Genomic DNA, 23,118 nt, shown 5'->3' with positions numbered 1-23,118 from the left:
TGTGACTCTGAGATGCAGGCAAAATGTCAGGAGAGAATACTTCTGCAACATAGCCACACAGCCCAAAATACTTACAGCAACCCAGTGATTCCAGCCATGAAAGCCTTTGACAACACATTATTATCATTATCATTATCATTATCATTATCATTATCATTATCATTATTATTATTATTATTATTAGTAGTAGTAGTAGTAGTATAGACTTTGACAGGTATTATGATTCCTGTAGCCAGCACCTAAATGCAAGATGTTGAGCTGTGTTTTCAGCTATCTGCCTGAATTTATTTGCTAACCTTTTGGGTTTTTCTGTTCCAGATGTCAACAGCTGGTTGCTTACCTTTGGGTTTCAGCTGCACAACGTCATCCCTGGCTATCCTAAACCTGACATGGATGCCGTGGAGCCCTCCTATGAACTCATTCACACCCAGCTAAAGACCCAAGAATGGGACAACAGCAAGGTAATTCGTCAAGCTCTGATGCACTCTCTAAGGGTCCTTCTACACGACCATATAAAATCCAAGTTATCTGTATTGAACTGGATTATATGGCAGTGTCTCCCTGTTTTAGAAGGCCATCTCTTGGGGCCATCAATAAGGGAAGAGGGGATAGTTCCCATGTTCTATGGCTGGGAGGCAAAGCCAGCTGCTCCTGGCTGCTTTTGCACACTCAGGGTAAAGAAAAACCATCCTCCAGATAGAAGAGAATTACACCATCAGTGTAATTCTTTGATCATAGTCAAGGTTTCCAAACCAACAAGAGTTACATAAAGGAGCACATGGATACAGACACACATCCTTTCCCTTCATTGGATTAGGAATACAAAACACAAGATAGTGGGAGGTAAAGATTGGCCTCTACCTCACATCCCAAAGCAAGGGGACGGGAAGGTTTTAGTTTCTTGTGCTTTCCTGTATCAGAGAACCTGTCTTATGAGATTTAGTAGTCACATTTAGCCAATCTTTCCACAGGTGGCTAGTGTTTTCATGACAGAGTTCCTTGCAAACGAAGTAAAGTGGTTCTCAATCCAAGACTCTACTGGGACTCCAGTCTTTCAAGTTTAAGTCTGCCATTCTTAAATAGAATAATAGAATGTTAGAGTTGGAAGAGACCTCATGGGCCATCCAGTCCAACCCCCTGCCAAGAAGCAGGAAAATTGGATTCAAATCACCCCCGACAGATGGCCATCCAGCCTCTGTTTAAAAGCTTCCAAAGAAGGAGCCTCCACCACACTCCGGGCCAGAGAGTTCCACTGCTGAACGGCTCTCACAGTCAGGAAGTTCTTCCTCATGTTCAGATGGAATCTCCTTTCTTGTAGTTTGAAGTCATTGTTCCACATCCTAGTCTCCAGGGCAACAGAAAACAACTTTGTTCCCTCTTCCCTGTGGCTTCCTCTCACATATTTATACATGGCTATCATGTCTCCTTTCAGCCTTCTCTTCTTCAGGCTAAACATGCCCAGCACTTTAAGCCGCTCCTCATAGGGCTTGTTCTCCAGACCCCTTGATCATTTTAGTTGCCCTCCTCTGGACACATTCCAGCTTGTCATCATTTTCCCTTCAGTTGTGGTGTCCAGAATTGGACACAGTATACCAGGTGTGGTCTAACCAAGGCATAATAGAGAATGGGTAGCATGACTTCCCTAGATCTAGACACTATACTCCTATTGATGCAGGCCAAACTCTCAATGACTTTTTTTGCCACAGCATCACATTGTTGGCTCATGTTTAAATTGTTTACCTACCAGACCTTATTAATTCTCTCTCTGATATAGAGTAGAATAGAATACCTTTATTGTCATAATGCTATTCCCCAACCAAATTGAATATCTTCCCACAAAAGAACATACCCATCCCTTCACACCCCAACCAATGCCGTACAGCCCCCAATGCCACATCAGTGTGAACCCATGGAGTTCAACATAGTCACAGCTCTAGGGTAAAAGCTATCTCTCAATCTGTTTGTCCTTGTCTTTGTCACCCTGTACTGTATGCCAGATTTTTTATTTGTCGTGTCAGGGCAACCAGTCAATTATATTACATTTCTAACAGAACAAAGCAAACAAACAGACAAAATACAAAATTTGTAAGTTTGGTAGTTGATTAAATGTCCTTTGACCAGTATCTGGCCACTTGGAGTGCCTCTGGTGTTGCCGCAAGGAGGTCCTCCATTGTGCATGTGGCAGGGCTCAGGTTGCATTGCAGCAGGTGGTCAGTAGTTTGCTCCTCTCCACACTCGCATGTCGAGGATTCCACTTGGTAGCCCCATTTTTTGAGGTTGGCTCTGCATCTCATGGTGCCAGATCACAGTCTGTTCAGTGCCTTCCAAGTTGCCCAGTTTTCTGTGTGCCCAGGGGGGAGTTTCTCATTTGGTATCAGCCATTGATTGAGGTTCTGGGTTTGAACCTGCCACTTTTGGACTCTCACTTGCTGAGGTGTTCCAGTGAGTGTCTCTGTAGATCTTAGGTCTCTGTATGCCAGATGACAGTAATGGGAAAAAAGGATATTCTGGGTGAAATGGATCCCCAAGAATGGTATGAGCTTTCTTAAGGCTGCGGGACTTATGAAGTTCTTCCAAACAGTAGAGAAAGATTTGCTATGCAGAAGTGGGGACCCTTTGGAGCACCTTCCTATCTACCACTGTGCAGCTACCAAATGATGCGCAGATGCAGTAGGTTAGCACACTCTCTATAGCACAGCTATCTACAGTTCTTGGGGTTTTCAGCCATTTCCCTATCTCACCAGCTTGCAGGAAGCTTTAGCATTATCCAAGGCCCACCTTCTTTGCTCAAATGGCATTTCCTATTTCTCTTCTTTGTGAGTTTCTCTCAGAAAATGCATCCTGGAAGATGAAACAGAATAGATAACCAATTTCAAAGGCAGGCCTTTTTGAACTGTGCATAATCTGGTTGCCGTCCCTTCCTTTTATTTTCGCAGCCACACCATCCACAAGTTGTTTTTCCCCTACAGAAGAAAAGCAGCCTTCCCAAATGTATTCTTTTATCATTAAAAGGGTGTATTCAAGGTCATTAGATCTTAAAATTAAGCAGCTTTTCAAAGGCACAAGACTTATTTTGAGATAATGGAGGAGGGTGTTTTTTTTAATTATGATTATGCCAGTCCTTTTTGATAACATTACATCGCACATGTTGATACCCCTGGCAATGGGGTTGGGAGCTCTCCAGGGATGTCCCGCTCAGAGTCGTTCAGAAAACATGGCTGGCTTTTGACATCCATGAAAAAGAAGATAAACAAATAGAACCTGAATTCCTTTCGGGGTTACGGTTTATGATCAAGGGGTAGGTTGACCATTTCCCCTTGTATGGCTGTCTTGGTTGAAAAACATTTTCTCTTACTATGAGCAAACCGAACAACCAAACACTGTCATTGTACATCATGTTTCCATCTGCTAGGACAATGTTTCTCAACCCTCCTAATGCCATGACCCCTTAATAAAGTTCCTCATGTTGTGGTGACCCCCAAACATAACATTATTTTTGTTGCTACTTCATACTGTAAATGTTTTACTGTAATGAACTGTAATGTAAATATCTGATATGCAGGATGGATTTTCATTCACTGGACCAAATTTGGCACAAATACCCGATACACCCAAATTTGTCTACAGGTGGGGTAGGGGAATTGATTTTGTAATTTGGGAGTTGTACTTGCTGAGATTTATAGTTCACCTAAAATCAAAGAGCATTCTGAACTCCACCAACAAAGGAATTTAACCAAACTTGGCACACAAAACTCCCATGACCCACAGAAAATACTGGAAAGTGTTGGTGGGCATTGGCCTTGAGTTTTGGAGTTGTAGTTCACCTGCATCCAGAAAGCACTGTGGACTCAAACAATGATAAATCTAGACCAAACTTGGCATGAATGTTCAGTAAGCCCAAATGTGAACACTGGTGGAGTTTGGGGAAAATAGACTTGACATTTGGGAGTTGTAGTTGCTGGGATTTATAGTTCACCTGCAGTCAAAGAGCATTCTGAACTCTACCAATGATAAAATTGGGCCAAACTTCCCACATATAACCCCCCATCACCAACAGAAAATACTATATTTTCTCATGGTCTTTGGTGACCCTTCTGACTACCCTTTGTGACTCCCCAGGGGTCCTGACCCCTAGGCTGAGAAATGCCGTGCTAGAAGAAAGGCAGGATTTCAATTTCCATTTATTTTAATAAACAAGTACCGCATATACTCGAGTATAAGCTGAGTTTTTCAGCCCTTTTTTAGGCTGAAAAAGCCTCCCTCAGCTTACACTCAAGACAAAATTATTAATTATTTTACCCATGTTATTACTATTTATATTACATTTATTATTTTACTCTATTATTATATTTACATTATATTACTCTACTATTTTATTCTATTATTATTACATTTCTTATTTTACTTTATTATTATTGTTATTACATTTATTATTTTATTCTATTATTACTATTATTATTACATTTCCATTATTTTACTCTCTTTATTATTATTGGAAGGATACATAAGCATAGAATCATAGAATCAAAGACTGGAAGAGACCTCATGGGCCATCCAGTCCAACCCCATTCTGCCAAGAAGCAGGAATATTGCATTCAAATCCCCCCTGACAGATGGCCATCCAGCCTCTGTTTAAAAGCTTCCAAAGAAGGAGCCTCCACCACACTCTGGGGCAGAGAGTTCCACTGCTGAACGGCTCTCACATTCAGGAAGTTCTTCCTAATGTTCAGATGGAATCTCCTCTCTTGTAGTTTGAAGCCATTGTTCCCTTGCGTCCTAGTCTCCAGGGAAGCAGAAAACAAACTTGCTCCCTCCTCCCTGTGGCTTCCTCTCACATATTTATACATGGCTATCATATCTCCTCTCAGCCTTTTTTACATTGTATATTTACATTGTAGAATATAAATATACAAGGTAAAGTAGCATATTTACATTGTAGAATGTCAGAACAATGGTTTAATCCAAGTTGGACAGTCTTATCTTAAACTACGGTTTTATGTAAATATTCAAAAACTTTTAATGTACTGGTGTCTCAATTAATGTAATTTTATTGGTATCTATTTTTATTTCGAAGTTTACCAATAGCTGCTGCATTTCCCACCCTTGGCTTATACTTGAGTCGGTACGTTTCCCCAGTTTTTTGTAGTAAAATTGGGTGCCTTGGCTTGTATTCGGGTGGGCTTATACTCAAGTATATAAGGTAATAAAATTAGCCAATAAAAGCCTATGTCATTGGAAGAGCAGCCTTTAAGGTGCCACTGAATTACTCTCTTGTTTCAACCTGCATCTTTTGCTAACATGAGTCTCGCTTTCCTTGTCTTTCTTGCTTCTTAGTCGATCTTGGGAGTGCAGTGTGAAGTCCAGAAGCAGCTGAAGGCCTTTGTCACCTTGGAGCGCTTTGAGCAGATCTACAGCTCCAGCATCGCCGGGTGCCATGAAGTCAAGGGGGACAACAACTTTGCTTCGGGTGGCTCCGTCATCGGCAAGGGGGTCAAATTCGCCATGAAAGACGGGAGGGTGTCCACCGACATCATCAGCACCGCGAACGAGGATGGGCGAAGGATCGCTGCCATATTGAACAACGCTCACTACCTGGAGAACTTGTACTTCACGATTGAGGGCATGGACACCCACTATTTCGTCAAGCAAGGGCCTTCGGACAGCGACTTGTCCATCCTTGGCCTCAGCGGTGGAAGGAGAACCTTGGAGAACGGCGTCAACGTCACCGTCTCCCAAATCAACACGGTGCTCAATGGAAGGACTAGACGTTACACGGACATCCAGCTCCAGTACGGAGCGCTGAGTCTGAACACCCGTTACGGGACCACTCTGGACGAGGAGAAGACCCGTGTGCTGGAACTGGCCAGGCAACGTGCCGTGGCCCAAGCGTGGTCCCGGGAGCAGCAGAGACTACGGGACGGGGAGGAGGGCACCCGCTCCTGGACAGAAGGGGAGAAGCAGCAGCTCCTGAACACGGGGCGGGTGCAGGGCTATGACGGCTACTTTGTGATCTCAGTGGAGCAGTATCCCGAACTCTCAGACAACGCAAACAACATCCATTTTATGAGACAGAGCGAGATGGGCAGAAGGTGACAGAGAGGGTCGATGCGTTGACTTCTTTGCCAAAGACAGCTACTCTTTTGTGGCCGCCTACCAGACTGTGTTGTATCCAATCCTTTTTTAATAAACACACACACACACATACACACAACAAGAACAGAAATGATGAGGAACAAGGTTGGGGTGGAGTGATGATACAGTTGCACTGTAACCCATGCCACATCCTTTTCTTATTTTTTAAAACAAAATCTGGCTTTCTCATCTGTTATCATCCCAACCCCACAGGACCAAAAAAGTGTATTTCGCTGTTGCGTCAGTACAGTGAAATCCTGTGTCTCTTTTTGGCCTTCCTCCCTTCCCCTTGTGTACCGTTCAGAGAAAATCAGGGCATTGTCCAAATAAATCCATAGGTTTCTTAATGTGTTGAGGAAAAGGGTCTCTGTATTAGGTTGGTGCCGAACTCTTCGTCCTCGGGTTGGAAAAGGAATAAAGGATTTCCAAGAAGGGGAAAGGCAAGCTCACAACATCCTGCAGTGCATACAATCAACAAAAGGAAAGAGAGGAAGAGAAGAAAAAGCTGGAGACTGTTTTAAATCTTCTTAATGAGATCCTTCCAAATAATTATGAGAACTTGCTGGTCATTTCACGCCGTTTCTGGGCAATCTTGTGGCTCAGAAGTGGACGAAGGAGGCAAAATAGCTGCATCTTATAGACTTGTGAGATAAGGAGTCTTTCCCTTTCCAAGATGGAATAATCTTTTTTATTTTTTTTAAAGGGGTCTTTTTTACTACAATAGGCTATTTTGTTCACCGGTTCGATTTTTGTTTTGTTTTGTTTTTTGTGCATATGAGTGCGACAGAGTATGTATCGCTGCAAAATCTCCCCCCCCCCTTTTTTTTTTTTGGTAAGAACCCCCCCCCCCCCCCTTACAGCTATCTGAGGTGGGAGGTTGGGGATGGGGGAGGTTCACACTCGATTAGAATGATTTTCCTTGCACAGGCTGTTTGGTGGGAAGCACCAATGATGTAAATGTGTCAATGGTCAACCTCCTTAAATATATAGTATTTCTGTACACCAGGTCAAGTGTCTTAAACAATCATCTTTCAAAGATGCAAGCTCTTCTCTTCTCTTAGGAGAAAATGACAACTTTCTAGCAGTAGGCTCGTCATTCGTGGTGAAAAGTTCCCAGTTCCTCCAAAGAATAATGTACAGAACAACCAAAATAGATGTTGAAGAGGAAGACACTTGGAGAATCTCACAGTGGCTTTGTTATTCAGTTCTTGTGGGTTTTTTCGGGCTATATGGCCATGTTCTAGAGGCATTTCTCCTGAAGAAACGTCAGGAGAAATGCCTCTAGAACATGGCCATATAGCCTGAAAAAACCCACAAGAACTGAGTGATTCCAGCCATGAAAGCCTTCGACAAGGCTTTGTTATTATTTTTTGAAGATACTGGAAATGGGGTTTTGCAGGGCACCAAATTTAATTGTAGCAAAGGAGGAGACGTTCTTAACTTGCTCTTAGTGGCCTGTTTTCCAGATCCAAATCTCTCCTTTGTTTGGGTTGCTGTAAGTTTTTCAAGCTGTATGGCCATGTTCCAGAAGTATTCTCTCCTGACGTTTCGCCTGCATCTATGGCAAGCATCTCAGAGGCTGTGAGGTCTTTATTTGTCTCTCTCAACTTGAAAAGACACTGAGTGGTTTCCTCTGTTTCCTGATAGAAAAAAAAGGATAATACATGCCCACCACTATCAAACCAAGATCTGAAAAAGGAAAACCACGAAGAGACATTCCACATGTCTACAAAACCATATCTATTTGGAGATTGTAGTGAGCAAAAACATTGCTTTGTTTAACTCCAGATAATCTATTGCAGGAAGGAGCCTTGGCCATGGGGAAAACAAGTGTCTCTTTGGAATTTATGTGATCTTGCTGTTGGTATTGCCAAAAACCAAACTTAAAGCATGATGCTGAGAAAATATTAAAAAAAAAACAACAACAACTGGATGGTGATTCACAACACAATGCCTAGACTTAAAATGTAGAACAGCCATTCATAACAGCATTGTACAAAGAAATCCCACTAGTATAACCCAGTTCTGTGCCACAGAAACCCAAATTCCTCTGTCAAATAGTGTTATGCAAATTGGTCTACATCTCTGTATTTTGCAAAGCACTTTCCCCTTCGAAGACTGAGGTTTCCAAAGAGAACAGGCTATATATTTTGGAGCAGTTGGAAGAGTAGAAAGCTGTAGAAATAGATAGCAGGTGAACCGAAGGAATAGAGCCCAGATGCTAATAGACTTTGTGAGAACAAAGCGTATTAGCATCTGCAAACACACATGGAGACCCATCTTCATAAATACCCAAGCTATTCTTGAAAAAAAAATCCTCAGAATCCTAATTTCTCTCCAGTCTGTGAAATACATGACCAATTATATGGAATACATCAACCTTTTGAGAAAATAGTTGCAGCATTACATCACTGGACCAAATCCAGTCTGTAGTCAAATTAAATAAAATTCACCCTCCTGAATATAGGTAACCATGTAAACTAGGGTTTGATCCAAAGAGTGAGGATGAAGCATTTGGATATTTGTTTCAAGTGGAGAAGAATCATGGGCTCCATTCCAAGTGCTGACTCACACAAAGGGTGGGCCAAGGAAATACGTAACCCCACATGGTGCTCTCACCCTTCATTTTTCATGCAGTCATGTGCTCCATCAATATCACACTGCCAGGTTAGTCCATCATGATAACTGTTGGAGGTGCATGGAGGTTGGAGACTTTTAATTCACAAGGTAATCTAGAGCAAGAATAAGTAAAGTACAGGCCACATGTAGCTCCCCTGCCTGTTTCGTACAATTTTGATTTTAAAAATTTAAAGAAAATGTAAAACTGCTACCATAAAAATCAGCAGAAGACCTACATGACCATGGAAGGAGGCAATTTTTCTAGGTTTGGGGCAATCCTGTGATGTTTTATTCCTTTACACATGGTTTTTTCCAACCAACCAGAAGTAGATTTCTGGATCATTTCCTATTGTAAAATATGGTTAATGGGGAGGTAGAAGGTGTTGGGCGACAAGAAATTGGAATGTTTTCTGTATTGTCAAAGGCTTTTATGGCTGGAATCACTGGGTTGTTGTAGGTTTTTCGGGCTGTATGGTCATGTTCTAGAAGCATTTTCTCCTGATGTTTCACCTGGATCTATGGCAGGCATCCTCAGAGGTTGTGACTTCACAACCTCTGAGGATGCCTGCCATAAATGCAGGCAAAACTTCAGGAGAGAATGCATCTAGAACATGGCCATACAGCCTGAAAAACCTACAACAACCCACTGGAATGTTTTTGCAGCCAGGTTCCATGGAGTGAAGGCCCTCAGAGCTCTCCTAGTAAACCAATGGAGCACCAACATCTAATACAGTGGTTCTCAACCTGTGGGTCTCCAGGTGTTCTGGCCTACAGCTCACCAGAAATCCCAGCCAGTTTACCAGCTGTTAGGATTTCTGGGAGTTGAAGGTCAAAACATCTAAGGACTCAGGTTGAGAACCATTTGTCTAATAGTTGCCCATATCTGGTCTAGAGGGCCAGGAGTATTGGATACACTTTAACTGTGCAACTAAAGAAGGAAGAAGATACCATCAATTCAGTGTCCCAGAAGAAAGCAGGGCATGAGCTTGGCTTAACTGGCACTGGGATTCCAAAGATTCAATTCTACTGGTAATCCCAACTAAAGTTCACTCATGGAATCCATGAGATTTATATCCATGTTGACTAAACAGTCAATGCTTGATTCAGTGGATCTACTCTAGTTGGAACTACCAAGAATAGTCTAACAAAGTAGGCCACTAAGGCCTCAAAAGAATGGCTTCTTGCCATCACTGCACTTCCTAACCAAGCAGCATTATTTCTAATATATGGACCACTGCTTTCCTGGGTATATAGAAGCAATGGATAAGGAGGATGTTTTAATGTATTGTCGAAGGCTTTCATGGCTGGAATCACTGGATTGTTGTTGATCAGTGCTTCTCAACCTTGGGTCCCCAGATGTTTTTGGCCTACAACTCCCAGAAATCCCAGCCAGTTTACCAGCTGTTAGGATTTCTGGGAATTGTAGGCCAAAAACATCGGGGGACCCCAGGTTGAGAACCACTGTTGTTGGTTTTTTGGGCTGTATGGCCATGTTCTAGAAGCATTGTCTCCTGATGTTTCACCTGCATCTATGGCATACATCCTCAGATCTCACAACCTCTGACGATGCCTGCCATAGATGCAGGCAAAACGTTAGGATACAATGCTTTGAGAACATGGCCATACAGCCCAAAAAACCTACAACAACCCCAAAGATGTTTTAAAATTGCTATAATCCTGGTTGGAAGAAAACTGCTTGGTTCTTGTCCCAGGAAAAGTCTTGCATTTTGCCCCTTTCCTGGGCAGTTAAGCCTCCTTTTTTAGCTATTCCTAGTACCGAAGATAACAGTAAAGGCTAACACCATGTTCCTTGGCAAAGCAAGAAAAGTGGTTTATGTTGGGTGGGAGGAAGAGAGAGATCCATCCATAAAGCCATTCCTCCTTTCTCTTACAACATAGCTGGTGTTTGTTTGTCAGTTTGTTCATTTCACATTGTGATGGAGGCTGTCGGAGGGAGTTGCCCTACCAGACAGGTCTCGCTTGCTGCAGAATCCTAAACGACCCAAAGACAGTGCTTGTAGGTCATCGCAATGACATTATTGTCCCTGATAATGTGTCACGTCTCGCTGACATGAGTTGGAGCCACCTCCATGTAGGCTGAAATTTTCCGGCTGTTAAATATTCATGCAAAGCTGTCCCAAGAAGCAAGATAAATGTTGCCTGGTAACTTTCATGGACTGGAATTCCATGCCGTTGGTTTGTCCTTGGCCATCGCCTTTGACTTTTTTTTAAAGAGGGGGGAAGGAAGGTTTGCAAATTTCCTAGCGTTTTAACTGCCGACCCGGGAGTTCCGTGACACCATATATCACACATGTTCATGGAACTGGAGACACATCTATCCATGAATTCTAATAAGAAATTGGCCAGTATTTGGAGAGAAACCTTAAATACCTCAAAGCAAGAACAAGCTAGAAATGTAACAGAAGACTTGGTTAAATCTGGCAGTTGTTGAGAGATAGGCCCCATCTACTCTGCAATATAATGCAGTTTGGAATTGCATTATATAGTCAGTGTAGACTCGTATAATTCAGTTCAATGCCGTTAAACTGCATTGTGAAACTGCATAATATGTCAGTATAGATGGGACCACAGACTGTTTCTAACTGGATAGCTGCCATCATAGGAAAATGTAAAAAAGATTTGTGTAGAGTTGTAATTCAACTTACTTACTTACTTAGGTGATCCCTCGTTGTCCGAGTAAGATTGTCTTCCAAGATCAGTGTGCTGGTGGTGGGTCCGTAGGTGACTGTGGAGCCTGCATGTTCTCCCGCAGTGAGGGCGTTGGTTTCCAGGTGGAAGGCGGTCCCAGTCAGGGTTGGCTTGACGTGCCTTCCTCTTGGCACGTTTCTCTCTTTCCCCGTCCATTCTTCAAATTCTACAGCACTGCTAGTCACAGCTGACCTCCAGCTAGAGTGCTCAAAGGCCAGGGCTTCCCAGTTCTCAGTGTTTATACTAGAGTTTTTCAGGTTGGCTTTGAGCCCATTTTTAAATCTCTTTTCCTGCCCACCAACATTCCATTTTACATTCTTGAGTTTGGAGTAGAGCAACTGCTTTCGGAGACAGTGGTCAGGCATCCGGACAACGTGGCTGCTCCAGCAGAGCTTATGGCAGAGGACCATCGCTTCAATGCTGGTGGTTTTTGCTTATTCCAGCATGGTGACATTTGTCAGCTTGTCTTCCCAAGAGATTTGCAGGATTTTTAGGAGACAACACATATGCAATCGTTCTAGGAGTTGCGTGTGACATTTGTAGACAGTCCACGTCTCGCAGGTGTATAGCAGGGTTGGGAGGACAATAGCTTTATAAACAAGCACCTTGGTATCCCTACGGATGTCCCGGTCCTCAAACACTCTCTGCTTCATTCAGAAAAATGGTGCACTTGCAGAGCTTAGGCAGTGTTGTATTTCAGTGTCAATGTTGACTTTTGTGGAGAGGTGGCTGCCAAGGGAGCGGAAATTATCAACATTTTCTAATGTTACACCATTAAGCTGTATCTCTGGCATTGGAGAGGGATTGGCTGGTGATTCAACATGGCATACTTGTCAGGACCCTATGATTAAGTTCTGCCATGTTTAAACATTTTATACATTCGTGCTGTTAGATTAGATTGCTATTTCATGCTTGACATATAGCATGTAGTTTGCTACAGGGTGTTATGTAACTATATCATATAACAGCATGAATGTATAAAACATTAAAATGTGGCAGACTGTAATCATAGGGCCCTGATAGTAACCTCTCAGCAGTATAATCAAATGGTAGGAGACTTTTGATTCATTGTTTTTCAGACTTCATGTGGTCTCGCAATATGCACATATAGCCATCTAAGAAATATCTGTAAGGATTCTGGGTCCTGTTCTGTTCCAAATGGCCATCTCCATACATTTGTGGTTCTGGTCCATTCTGTTAGGTCTCCCAACTTGAAACAGATGCATCCTTGCACTAAAGAAGCCCAAAGCACACTCTCCCTACAGCATGGCACACAAAGGTTCAATATTAGGGATAGGCAAGTTGTCTTTCAATTATGCTTTTCAATGAGGAACCCTCAATCGAACACCAGGTTTCCCTTGAATGGGATTTAATCAAACACCGCTGTGCATGTCTACTCAGAAGTAAACCCACAGAGCTCACCATAGGACTTGCCCACAGATAAATGTGTATCTGACAGTGTGTTTTATCAGTTAACATTTTGAAGATAACGGAGCTGATCTAAAGACAGGCAGGTATCTGTGTGGCATCTAACTCCATGTAGCATGTTTGATAAGGAATGTCCTACAGCTAAATGCATCCATTGATTGTCTGTGGAGTGTTACGTAACTGTCTTATGTTCAGGACTAAAACCGCTTTCACTATTCCATTCTTTGATGATATTATACAGTCAGCCTTCCACATTTGCTGGGTTTGGGGCCCAGGACACCCATGAAAATGGGAAATATGCACATTGATCCTCACGTGTTGTTGAGCAGTAAGAACATGGGAAGTCTCTGCTGGTTTTTTTGTTTGTTTTGGGTGTTTTGCAGGAATATGGTCTCCGCACCTGACAATGTACATTCAGGTATGTGGAACGTCATTAGTGAATGTTGAAAGACTATAAAAACAGGGGCAATGCCAAAGCAAGAAGACAGAGAGCCATACATGTGTTCAGATTTGGTGTACGTGAACAGGATATACTAAATCAGCATGTCTTACTTTCATTACACCCAACTTTTCCATTTTGGAAGATGTAGATATGGTATATTGACAGGGGGTTGGACTGGATGGCCCATGAGGTCTCTTCCAATTCTATGGTTCTATATACAACTCCAGATTTCTAACAAGGGAGCCCAGTACTAAGGATATAAAAGGAGGGATGTGATATGGGGTGCATCTACACTGTAGAATTAATGCAGTTTGACACCACTCGAACTGCCCCTTCTCAATGCTTTGGAATCCTGGGATTTGTCGTTTGGTGAGACAGCAACACTCTTTGGCTGGGTCTACACTGCCATATAATGCAGCCTGGATCTGCATTAGATGATCACTGCAGACCCATATTCTACACTGATGATCTAATGCAGATTCAAACTATACTGATCATTGTATTGTCGAAGGCTTTCATGGCCGGAATCACTGGGTTGTTGTAGGTTTTTTTGGGCTGTATGGCCATGTTCTAGAGGCATTCTCTCCTGACGTTTCGCCTGCATCTATGGCAAGCATCCTTAGGGATAGTGAGCTCATCTCAATGCCATAGTATTGAGGTATGGTAGTTGAAGAAGTGTCAATCTGCATTAGTTCTACAGTGTAGATGACTACTTGGAAGAGGTATTAAATAAGAAAACTGTAATGGGGAGATGGGGAATGGGAGTGTAGTTCAGTCACTATGACACAACTAACTTTGTTATAATTTGGCCAGAAGTTATGGCACTTCATAACTGCCTTTGTCCCCTTTTCATGCAATCCTTGATGCGGTTCTATACGCAGAAGTGGGGCAAAACATCCACTGTTTCCTCTCTTCTGCCCCACCAAAGATAGATCTAGGGAATTAACTATAATTATATTGATGGGATTGAGGAAACTAACATGAACAGTTAAACATACAGGTCCCATTTGTTTCATTTGGGCTTGTGCAAGGAAACAGAAGAATTGATCCATTATTCACACTGAAACTCAAATTCTTGCTAACCTTTCATATCATTTCACTCCATGGAACAAAAGTTTATTCGAGGCAGGGACGGCTCAACCCCTACGCAAAGTAAGCATTTGCAGTATAGTTGATTTTGCCCGAGGCGCTCTTGGGGGAAAATACACCTTGACATATGCGAATTGTAGTTACTGGGATGTATAGTTCACCTACAATCAAAGAGCATTCTGAACTCCACCAATGATGGAATTGAACCAAATATGGCACACAGAACTCCCACGACGAACAGAAAATATATATCAGTGATTGGTTGGCGCGGGGGGGGGGGGGGAGGCAAAATACTGTTTGCTTACCCTTGAAAATTACCTAGGGCCGTCTCTGATTCGAGGGCTTCCATGTTAACAACTAGAGCGGAAAAGAGTTATTTATTTGGACTACTGCTCCCAGAATCCAGAGCCTCCATCAGCTAGTTTGTTTTGGGAGCTGTTATCCAAAACTGCAATGTTTTCCACCTGTGCTTCTGAGGTTATTGGATTTGCAAAAGAGCCTCCCAAACTCCTGAGTCAATAAACACAAGAGGGTAAAACTTTTAGACTTCCCGGTACTTTTTTATAAAACCAACACTGGATGTGTTAAAGTTAAGACACTTGTGGAAAATAACCAAACACGTTTTTTTCTATGGTAAACAAAGAAAAAATGCTTTATATGACAAGAAAACGTCTGAACCATTTGAGAAGGACTTTCTCTCAAAGCCACACTTGTAATCCTGGCACTGCAGATTTTGTTCTCATTACTGTGTGTAATTTCCCGATGTCTGGAGCTAATTTTATTTCTTTTTAGAACTCTTCTCCTCCTTCCCTCTCTCTCTCTCTCTCTCTCTCTCTCAACACTTTGTGTTTCTGACACTGTATTCTTGACTGTGTAAATAAGACGAGCCTGTAAATACGTGCAGATGTAGATACCTTCTAGAAAACAAAAATCAAAATGGAAAAAAAATCTCAGAACAGAAGTGACCATGTGTAGCCTTCGGTGACAAATAAAAAGAATATTTTGTGTTTAAGAAGAGTGGAGATGGTTTTTTGGTGGTTTGGAATAAACCAAGACTTGTTTTAGGTCACATCATAACCCAGGCTCAAGTTTGGAAGGAGTCCATCAAAGGTGAATGGAGAAGACCTGCTCAGAGACATACCTGTATCAAAGGGTATGTGTGCACTATAGAGTTAATGCAGTTTGGCACCACTTTAACTGCCATGGCTCAATGCTATAGAACCATGCAAATTATTGCTCTAGTTCCCAGTTGTTGGGAACCACTGTTCCCAACTGTAGTTCCCAGTTGTTGGACAAAAATATGGTCCGTGGCCTCACCATTACTACACCATTGTCTTGAAACCACACAGCAATTATGGCAACTGGTCTCGAGAAACCCTCTTATAGTTTCAAGGCAATGGGAATGTTGGGAGGCGAGAGGCTGACTGCCCACGAAATATTACAACTACCACATCAACTCTATATTATTAAATACAGTTTTCTGTGGGTGAGCAGATGGCAACTACTGGATGGCATATGTTCTGTATCAGAAGCTAGAGCTGATGTGTTATATCCAATGCAATTTTCTGAGTCAGCACTCCAAATAACAAAACCTAATCTAAGTTAACCAAAAACTGATTCGTAATGCTTTTGGTACTCATAGAATCATAGAATCAAAGAGTTGGAAGAGACCTCATGGGCCATCCAGTCCAACTCCCTGCCAAGAAGCAGGAATATTGCATTCAAATCACCCCTGACAAATGGCCATCCAGCCTCTGTTTAAAAGCTTCCAAAGAAGGAGCCTCCACCACACTCCGGGGCAGAGAGTTCCACTGCTGAACGGCTCTCACAGTCAGGAAGTTCTTCCTCATGTTCAGATGGAATCTCCTCTCTTGTAGTTTGAAGCCATTGTTCCGTGTCCTAGTCTCCAGGGAAGCAGAAAACAAGCTTGCTCCCTCCTCCCTGTGACTTCCTCTCACATATTCATACATGGCTATCATATCTCCTCTCAGCCTTCTCTTCTTCAGGCTAAACATGCCCAGCTCCTTAAGCCGTACTAATGTTAGAGAAGGTCACTTGCCAAAGTGGCCCCTGTTCAAATAGTCCCTGGCCAAATAGTCCCCGGTCAAAAAGAAAAAGGTTGGGAACCACTTCTCTAGAATCTTTTTAGAGTACTGGTGTCTTACCAGTTTACAAATCTCATGATTCTCTAGTATTGAGCCATGGCTGTTAAAGTAATGTCAACACACTGCATTCATTCTGCAGTGTAGATATACCCCTAAGTAGCTTTGATTGATGCAAAAGCTATTCTGGAAACCAGCTATGTGTTTTAAACAAAGAGCTAACAAAACATACAACATTCTAACAATTATCCAACACAGAGTTTCCACCATTCTGTTAGAGGTGTTAAATTGCTAAAGGCAAGCAATGTTCATGGAAGTACGAGGGTTGAATGAAAAGTAATGCCTCCACCTTTGTAACTCTACAGATGGCAGTACTGGTATGCGGCAGGTACTGGCTTGTTCAGTAGACTCTCCTCTACAGTTCCATTTTGGCAGGAAGCCTTTGCATTGAACGGTTGTGTTGTTAAAATGCGAAGTATGGAACCACGCATAGACGGTTGGATAATGCAACTTAAGCAATGTGCACTCATTGTATTCTTGACAGCAGAAGGTGTCATCATGTCATGAATGGTTCTTTTTATTGCAATTTCCAGTGAGAGGGTATATCAGATTACAGAAAAACATTTAGACAAAGAATGGCATTAGACATACAGACATACAGATTCTATGCAACTACATTGGATTTACAATTACATGGCTAACAAACAAACAAAGGGGAATTACATTTTCACTCAACATACACACCACATGTACACACATTCATCCTCAGGCATTCAAATATTACCATATTATTTTCTCCCTCCTTGGAGAAGCACCTGTTAGGCCAGGCCTTGCTTTCCTGCAGCCTGCCAACATATAGTTCCATAACTTCCATAACACCATAACTTCAAAATGCCAAAACTTCTTCCCTAAGAACAATGCCAAGGACCAGATCTCTGTTTTCCATACAACAGAACCTGACTCCCTGCACAAAATCTAAGTCTCCAGAAGCGCACTTCTTACTCTTTCCTTGAGAAAGAAGCCCCAAAGTGACCAGACTGCTCCCGTGCAGATCTGCCACTTATCCATAGATACACTATCTCTCTCCTTCCCATGGAGCAGAGCATAGCGGGTGGACAGACTCCTCAGGTCTGCCACACTTTGAGCATTATTAGACTGAGTCTTTTATAGGAATATTCTATTGATGTAGTCCCAAAGTTGTAAATTAATGATAGACATCTGGCCAGATGTTGATCTTCTTGATTGGTGTTGACAAACACAAGGCTTGTGTTGTCTTTCTTCTTAACATGTAAACATTTCTGTTATCACTGTCCCAGTTCTTATCATAGCTTGCTTTTCAGCTCATATTAGCAACTCTTAAAGCAGGTAGTTAGTTATTGCAGGCCTTAATATTATACTGGTGTTTCCAAAATATCTGACTTACGTGGCAAACAAAGAGTTGGACATCCTGTGACAGCAACCACCGAGTTTCACAAACAAAAGATTGAGAGATTGATTCAGGATGATCGTCATATTACTCAGAAATTTCAAGCATAATTGGCATTTTACAAAAGCGTGTGGGTCACATTATTGCTTTGCTTGACTATTGGAAGTCTGTGCACGATGGGTACCCAGGATGCTGACGCCTGAAATCAAAGCGTACAGACTTGAAATTTGCCAGGAACCATGACAGCTTCAGAAAACTTGTTCATCATTGGCAGAAATGTATCCAATTATCTGGTGATTATGTGGAAAAGTGAATAATGGTAGTTAAAGAGATTCTACCTAAACATTAGGAAGAACTTCCTGACTGTGAGAGTTGTTCAGCAGTGGAACTTTCTGCCCCGGAGTGTGGTGGAGGCTCCTTCTTTGGAGGCTTTTAAACAGAGGCTGGATGGCCATCTGTCAGGGGTGATCTGAATGCAATATTCCTGCTTCTTGGCAGAATGGGGTTGGACTGGATGGCCCAGGAGGTCTCTTCCAACTCTAGGATTCTATGATTATGCTAAAGGACATACAAATGCCCAGATAAGTGTGGATAAATCAAACTGTAGGTCCCGTACTCTATTGTAATCATGGGTGGCTTTTATTAGCCCAACAGGTAAATACGTGCTCCAGTTATAAGGAAAGAGTAAAATATTTTCTGCATTGTTTGCTATGATTTAAATTAAAACAACTGGTCTGGGAACTAACCTGAGAGTACATTATCCTGAATTTAATCCTAAATGGTTTTCCCTAAGTTTCAGTACAAGATGTAAGCGTGGGTGAACCAAGTGAATGCAGTTACTACAATGCTGTCTGATGTAATTTATATTTGAGTCAAAAAGGGACAAGGAATTTCATCACTGTCCCATTTTGGCTTCAAAAAAGGAAGCTTCTCTAAAATGAGAGAGAAGTAGTTTGAAAAAAAACTACAGGAAGAAGTCAAAAGGTCAAATCTGCGTAGGATGCTTGGGCCAACTCAAAGCCATAGTAATAAAGACTCGGCTAGAAACCTCATAACAGGTCAAGACGAGAAGGATGGAGTTCAGGAGGTTCCCAGCATGGCTAATGAGCAATGCGGTGGAGCTTCGTGGAGATAAAAAGGCCTCCACCGGAAACTGGAAACCTTGCCTATGCGTTGGAATTAAAAGAGCACAAAATTGCAGGAAGTAAATGCAAACTGAAAGGGATGCAAAAAAGAATTTCAAGAAGACGACTGTTCAGAGGAGCAATGAAAGTTTAGGAAATGAGGAATATTCTCCCAATACTATATTATCATCTTTAATCTAAAGGACAGCCTCACCAAAGCCTCCAGGATATTTTACATAACCAACTCAACTCATTCCCAATAAGTGAGAAATTCATAAGGCCTGAAGGGCTAAACAGAACTCCAGGCTGTGATAGGCTTTGGCCAAAGAAATGAGGCAACCTCTTTAGTGAAAAATTCTACTTGCTTCCTTTCAAAAGATTGATTTTGTTAGCTGATTTCAGCAAACCATAACAAAACAAAATCCGGTGAAACTAAGAATCTAAAAAGATCCTACATTGGAAGTGTGCCGTCACACCCAGACACTACAAAAATAGAACTAAGATGTGCTTCTCTCTATATCTGGGCAAACTTCGGATGTCTTTCTTAAAAGCTTGAGATTCCCAGCAACTGAGGCTACTACAGGTTTTGAACACCAAAACAGAATATTTATTTCTCAAAGTCCTTGCAGACTTGGCACAGCTTGTCAAAGTTACAAACAAAACAGTCAATTGGTGAAACCATAGAGATGTTCTTTCTTTCTTTCTTTTTTCCTCTAGTCGCTGAGTTGCCTTCCTCCAAATGGTAGAAAAAATCCTGAGATCTTTCTACCCCAACCCTGAGCTACTATCTTTTAGAAAGCGTAGGCTTTCCCTATTCCAGCCCAAGGTTAGTTTTGGAGATGAAGCAAATAGTGCTCAATAACTATCTCAATAGTCCTTTGTACTAAATAGCTCAATATCTCAATATGCTTCTCTATAGCTCAGTATCTATCCATCTATAACTCAATTACCTATCTGTCTGTCTATCTATCTGTCTATCGGTCTGTCTATCTATCTATCTATTTATTTATCTATCTATCTATTAGGGCTGGGTAACAACGGAAAAATTTGTTTCTAAACTCGTTTCGTTTTTAGGGGGTCCATTGCGTTTCGTTTTTTAAAAGAATTCTGAATTTTTCTTTAAAAAAATTCGTTATTTACGAAATTTCGAATTGATTCGTTAATGGCGGACGCGATTGCGCAATACGCTAAAAAAACCTCCAAATGGGACAGGGGGAACTTCTGAAGCTTCCCTCTCCCTTTGTTGTTGACTGTTGGTGTGATAATTTATTTTTTTTATCACTGATAAAACAAACAACAACTATAAAACTTGCACCAGACATACGGAAATAATAACAAAACAATTTCGAAACGATTTCGAAATGATTTCGAAACGATTTCGAACCAATTACGAAACAATTACGAAATAAATTGAAAAATTCGTTTTGATTTTTAGTTGCTCCTGCATGGCTCAATATCGGATCGTAAGCTAATTTAAATACAAATCAATTACGAATTACGAAATTAACAAACGAAACCGCCCAGCCCTACTATCTATCTATCTTAAAGACTCAACTAAGACTCAATTAAGACTCAGTTACTCAATTGTACTTACAATGGTTTTTTCAGAGCTCCCTGACTGGCCTAACAGCACATCTGAGGCTTTTTCTCTAAACTGAAGGAGGCAGGGAAGATTCCAAAATGGAGATCTCAAACCCTAGGAAAAAGGGTGGTCTCTAAACCCAAAGAGATACTTTCTAAGCCAACAGCTGCAAAAAGACTTGCAGGCTGGCTTTCCAGCCTCTGATGCTGTTAACTTTCAGGGTGCAGCTGAAATTGTAGCAACCCTGGGGAAATGCCAAAGAATGCTATCCCATGCAGCTAAAAGGCAATGTAAACCATGCTCCTGGAAGACGGAACAGGAAGAAATTCTCCAATTGTCCCAGTTTAGCAGGGATGGTATCAATTAATCCTCTGTTGTCCAGCTTTTTTTGCTGCTTTATAAATGTCCCAGTTTCTCTGTCTTCCTCCCACTTTCCCCTTTGTCCGCTTCCACTGCTGCAAACTGAGTTCAAAGCACTAAAGTATAGATCAGAAATTGCAATTGCAGTCTTAAGAAGTATCAGAAATGCCACTCAAATTAAAGAGGGCATCTTAGAATTCCCGGATGAACCTCTGTATTTGGAAACCTCTGTTCAGTATGCTTTGTGTACACTTTTGTATGAATCACAGAGTACACTGTATGCTTTTTCATTATCTCACTAATATAGGTGTACATGCAAGCATACATATTTACTGTTGAGAGCTGAAGTGGGTTGATGATGGTGTGGCTGATCCTTCATGGCAAAGAAGATGGGGAGGATGGAAGGAAGGAAAGTCCTATGTCAGTGGTTCTCAACCAGTGGGTTCCCAGATGTTTTGGCCTTCAACTCCCAGAAATCCAAACAGCTGGTAAACTAGCTCAGATTTCTGGGAGTTGTAGGTCAAAACACCTGGAGACCCACAAGTTAAGAATCATTGTCGTATGGGATTCTGATGGTGGCTGACAGTTTCCATGTCAGTGGGGCAATGGATCTTCTGCACATCTCTCTCTTGCTCTGTTATACAAGCAGTCCCCAAGTTACAAACAAGATAGGTTCTGTAAGTTTGTTCTTACATACCTAAGTTGAATTTCAGATGAGCTGAAACTCACCTCCTCCCGCCTCCACCTCTAATCACTGGGCCCTTTCCTTGGAACAGGTACATTTTTACATGTACCTCCAATAGATAGACAGACAGATAGATGACAGATAGAAAGATGATAGATATAGATAGATAGATAGATAGATAGATAGATAGATAGAGATGGTAGGTAGATGACAGATAGATGATAGATAGATAGATAGATAGATAGAGATAGATGATAGATGAAAGATGATAGATATAGATAGATATAGATGATAGATAAATGATCGATAGGTAGATGATCGATAGATAGATGATCGATAGATAGATAGATGATCGATAGATAGATAGATGATCGATAGATAGATAGATGATCGATAGATAGATGATGGATAGATGATCGATAGATGATAGATAGATAATACAAAGATAGGTGATAGATGATAGATAGAAAGAAAGAAAGAAAGAAAGAAAGAAAGAAAGAAAGAAAGATAGATTGATAGATTGAAGGATAATAGATAGATGATAGATAGCTAGATAGATAAGCTTTGGACAGCATAGGAAAGGGTAAACAGCCTTGTAGTGTTTGTTTTGAAATCTGTGCTCCTCTTCAGACTTCCCCTCACTTTCTGTCCCTATAGTCATTGGATTTTGGAAATTTTGGCTTTTGCAGAAACAAGAATTGGTGAGAAAGTTTCAGTGGAGACGCCTCTTCCCCATTATAGTAACTGTTTCAGGAGTGAATTTCACAGAATCAGAGTTGGAAGAGACCTCGTGGGCCATCCAGTCCAACCCCATTCTGCCAAGAAGCTGGAAAATTGCATTCAAAGCACCCCTGACAGATGGGCATCCAGCCTCTGTTTCAAAGCCTCCAAAGAAGGAGCCTCCACCACACATTTTCCTTCCAAGGAGTAGATTCCTCTCACTTTCTGTTGTCTCGTCCCCTTTCTTACCTAGGAGTCATTTGTAAGTTGGATATTTGTAACTACACAGATACATATACATATATATATCTCAGAGTGAGCATGTTTGTGGGTTTATTTATTTGTACCACAAAGGCTTCTATATGGCTTGATGGATCTGAACCAAACTTGGCACACAGACCCTTCGTTAGCCAACTTAAAACAATTGAGGGGTTTGAACTAAAAACATTCATTTTGGGCCCATAGTTTAGAGAAATTAAAAAAGAACGAAGCAGATTGGCTGTGGCTAGGTGAAGTAGCCATCTGTTGTGAGACTGGGAAATAAAGGGAGTGGATTGGCTGTTAATAAGTGACATTGTATGAATGTAAAAGAAGGAGGGAGGAAAGAGAGAAAGAATAGGAAGAAAGGCAGGGAAAGGGAAGAAAAAAAGGAGGAAGCAAGAAAGCAAATAAGAAAGGGGGAAAGGTATGAGGGGAGGGG

General features: G+C 41.6%; 1 protein-coding gene and 1 long non-coding RNA gene across 13 annotated transcripts in view; both read left to right on the top strand.

The window, feature by feature from the left end:
• Window positions 1-7,132, top strand: part of TENM4 (teneurin transmembrane protein 4) — an 892,306-nt gene extending 885,174 nt beyond the window's left edge. For all 12 annotated transcript variants that reach the window (XM_067466483.1, XM_067466479.1, XM_067466482.1 and 9 more), the window contains 2 exons: window positions 319-461; window positions 5,335-7,132. In XM_067466483.1, coding sequence (XP_067322584.1) covers window positions 319-461; window positions 5,335-6,093 — 902 coding nt within the window. In that variant the 3' untranslated portion in view covers window positions 6,094-7,132. The remainder of the gene's footprint in view (window positions 1-318; window positions 462-5,334) is intronic.
• Window positions 7,133-10,361: 3,229 nt separating this feature from the next.
• On the top strand, window positions 10,362-15,434 carry LOC137096695 (uncharacterized). Its single transcript, XR_010909619.1, has 2 exons — window positions 10,362-14,455; window positions 14,760-15,434. It is a non-coding gene; the product is annotated as an uncharacterized lncRNA (long non-coding RNA).
• The last annotated feature ends 7,684 nt before the right edge of the window (window positions 15,435-23,118 follow it).

Source organism: Anolis sagrei, chromosome 3 (assembly GCF_037176765.1).
Source record: "Anolis sagrei isolate rAnoSag1 chromosome 3, rAnoSag1.mat, whole genome shotgun sequence".
Classification (NCBI taxonomy): domain Eukaryota; kingdom Metazoa; phylum Chordata; class Lepidosauria; order Squamata; family Dactyloidae; genus Anolis; species Anolis sagrei.
The sequence above is the reverse complement of the archived record's forward strand: the minus strand, read 5'-3'. Positions and strand labels throughout refer to the sequence as shown.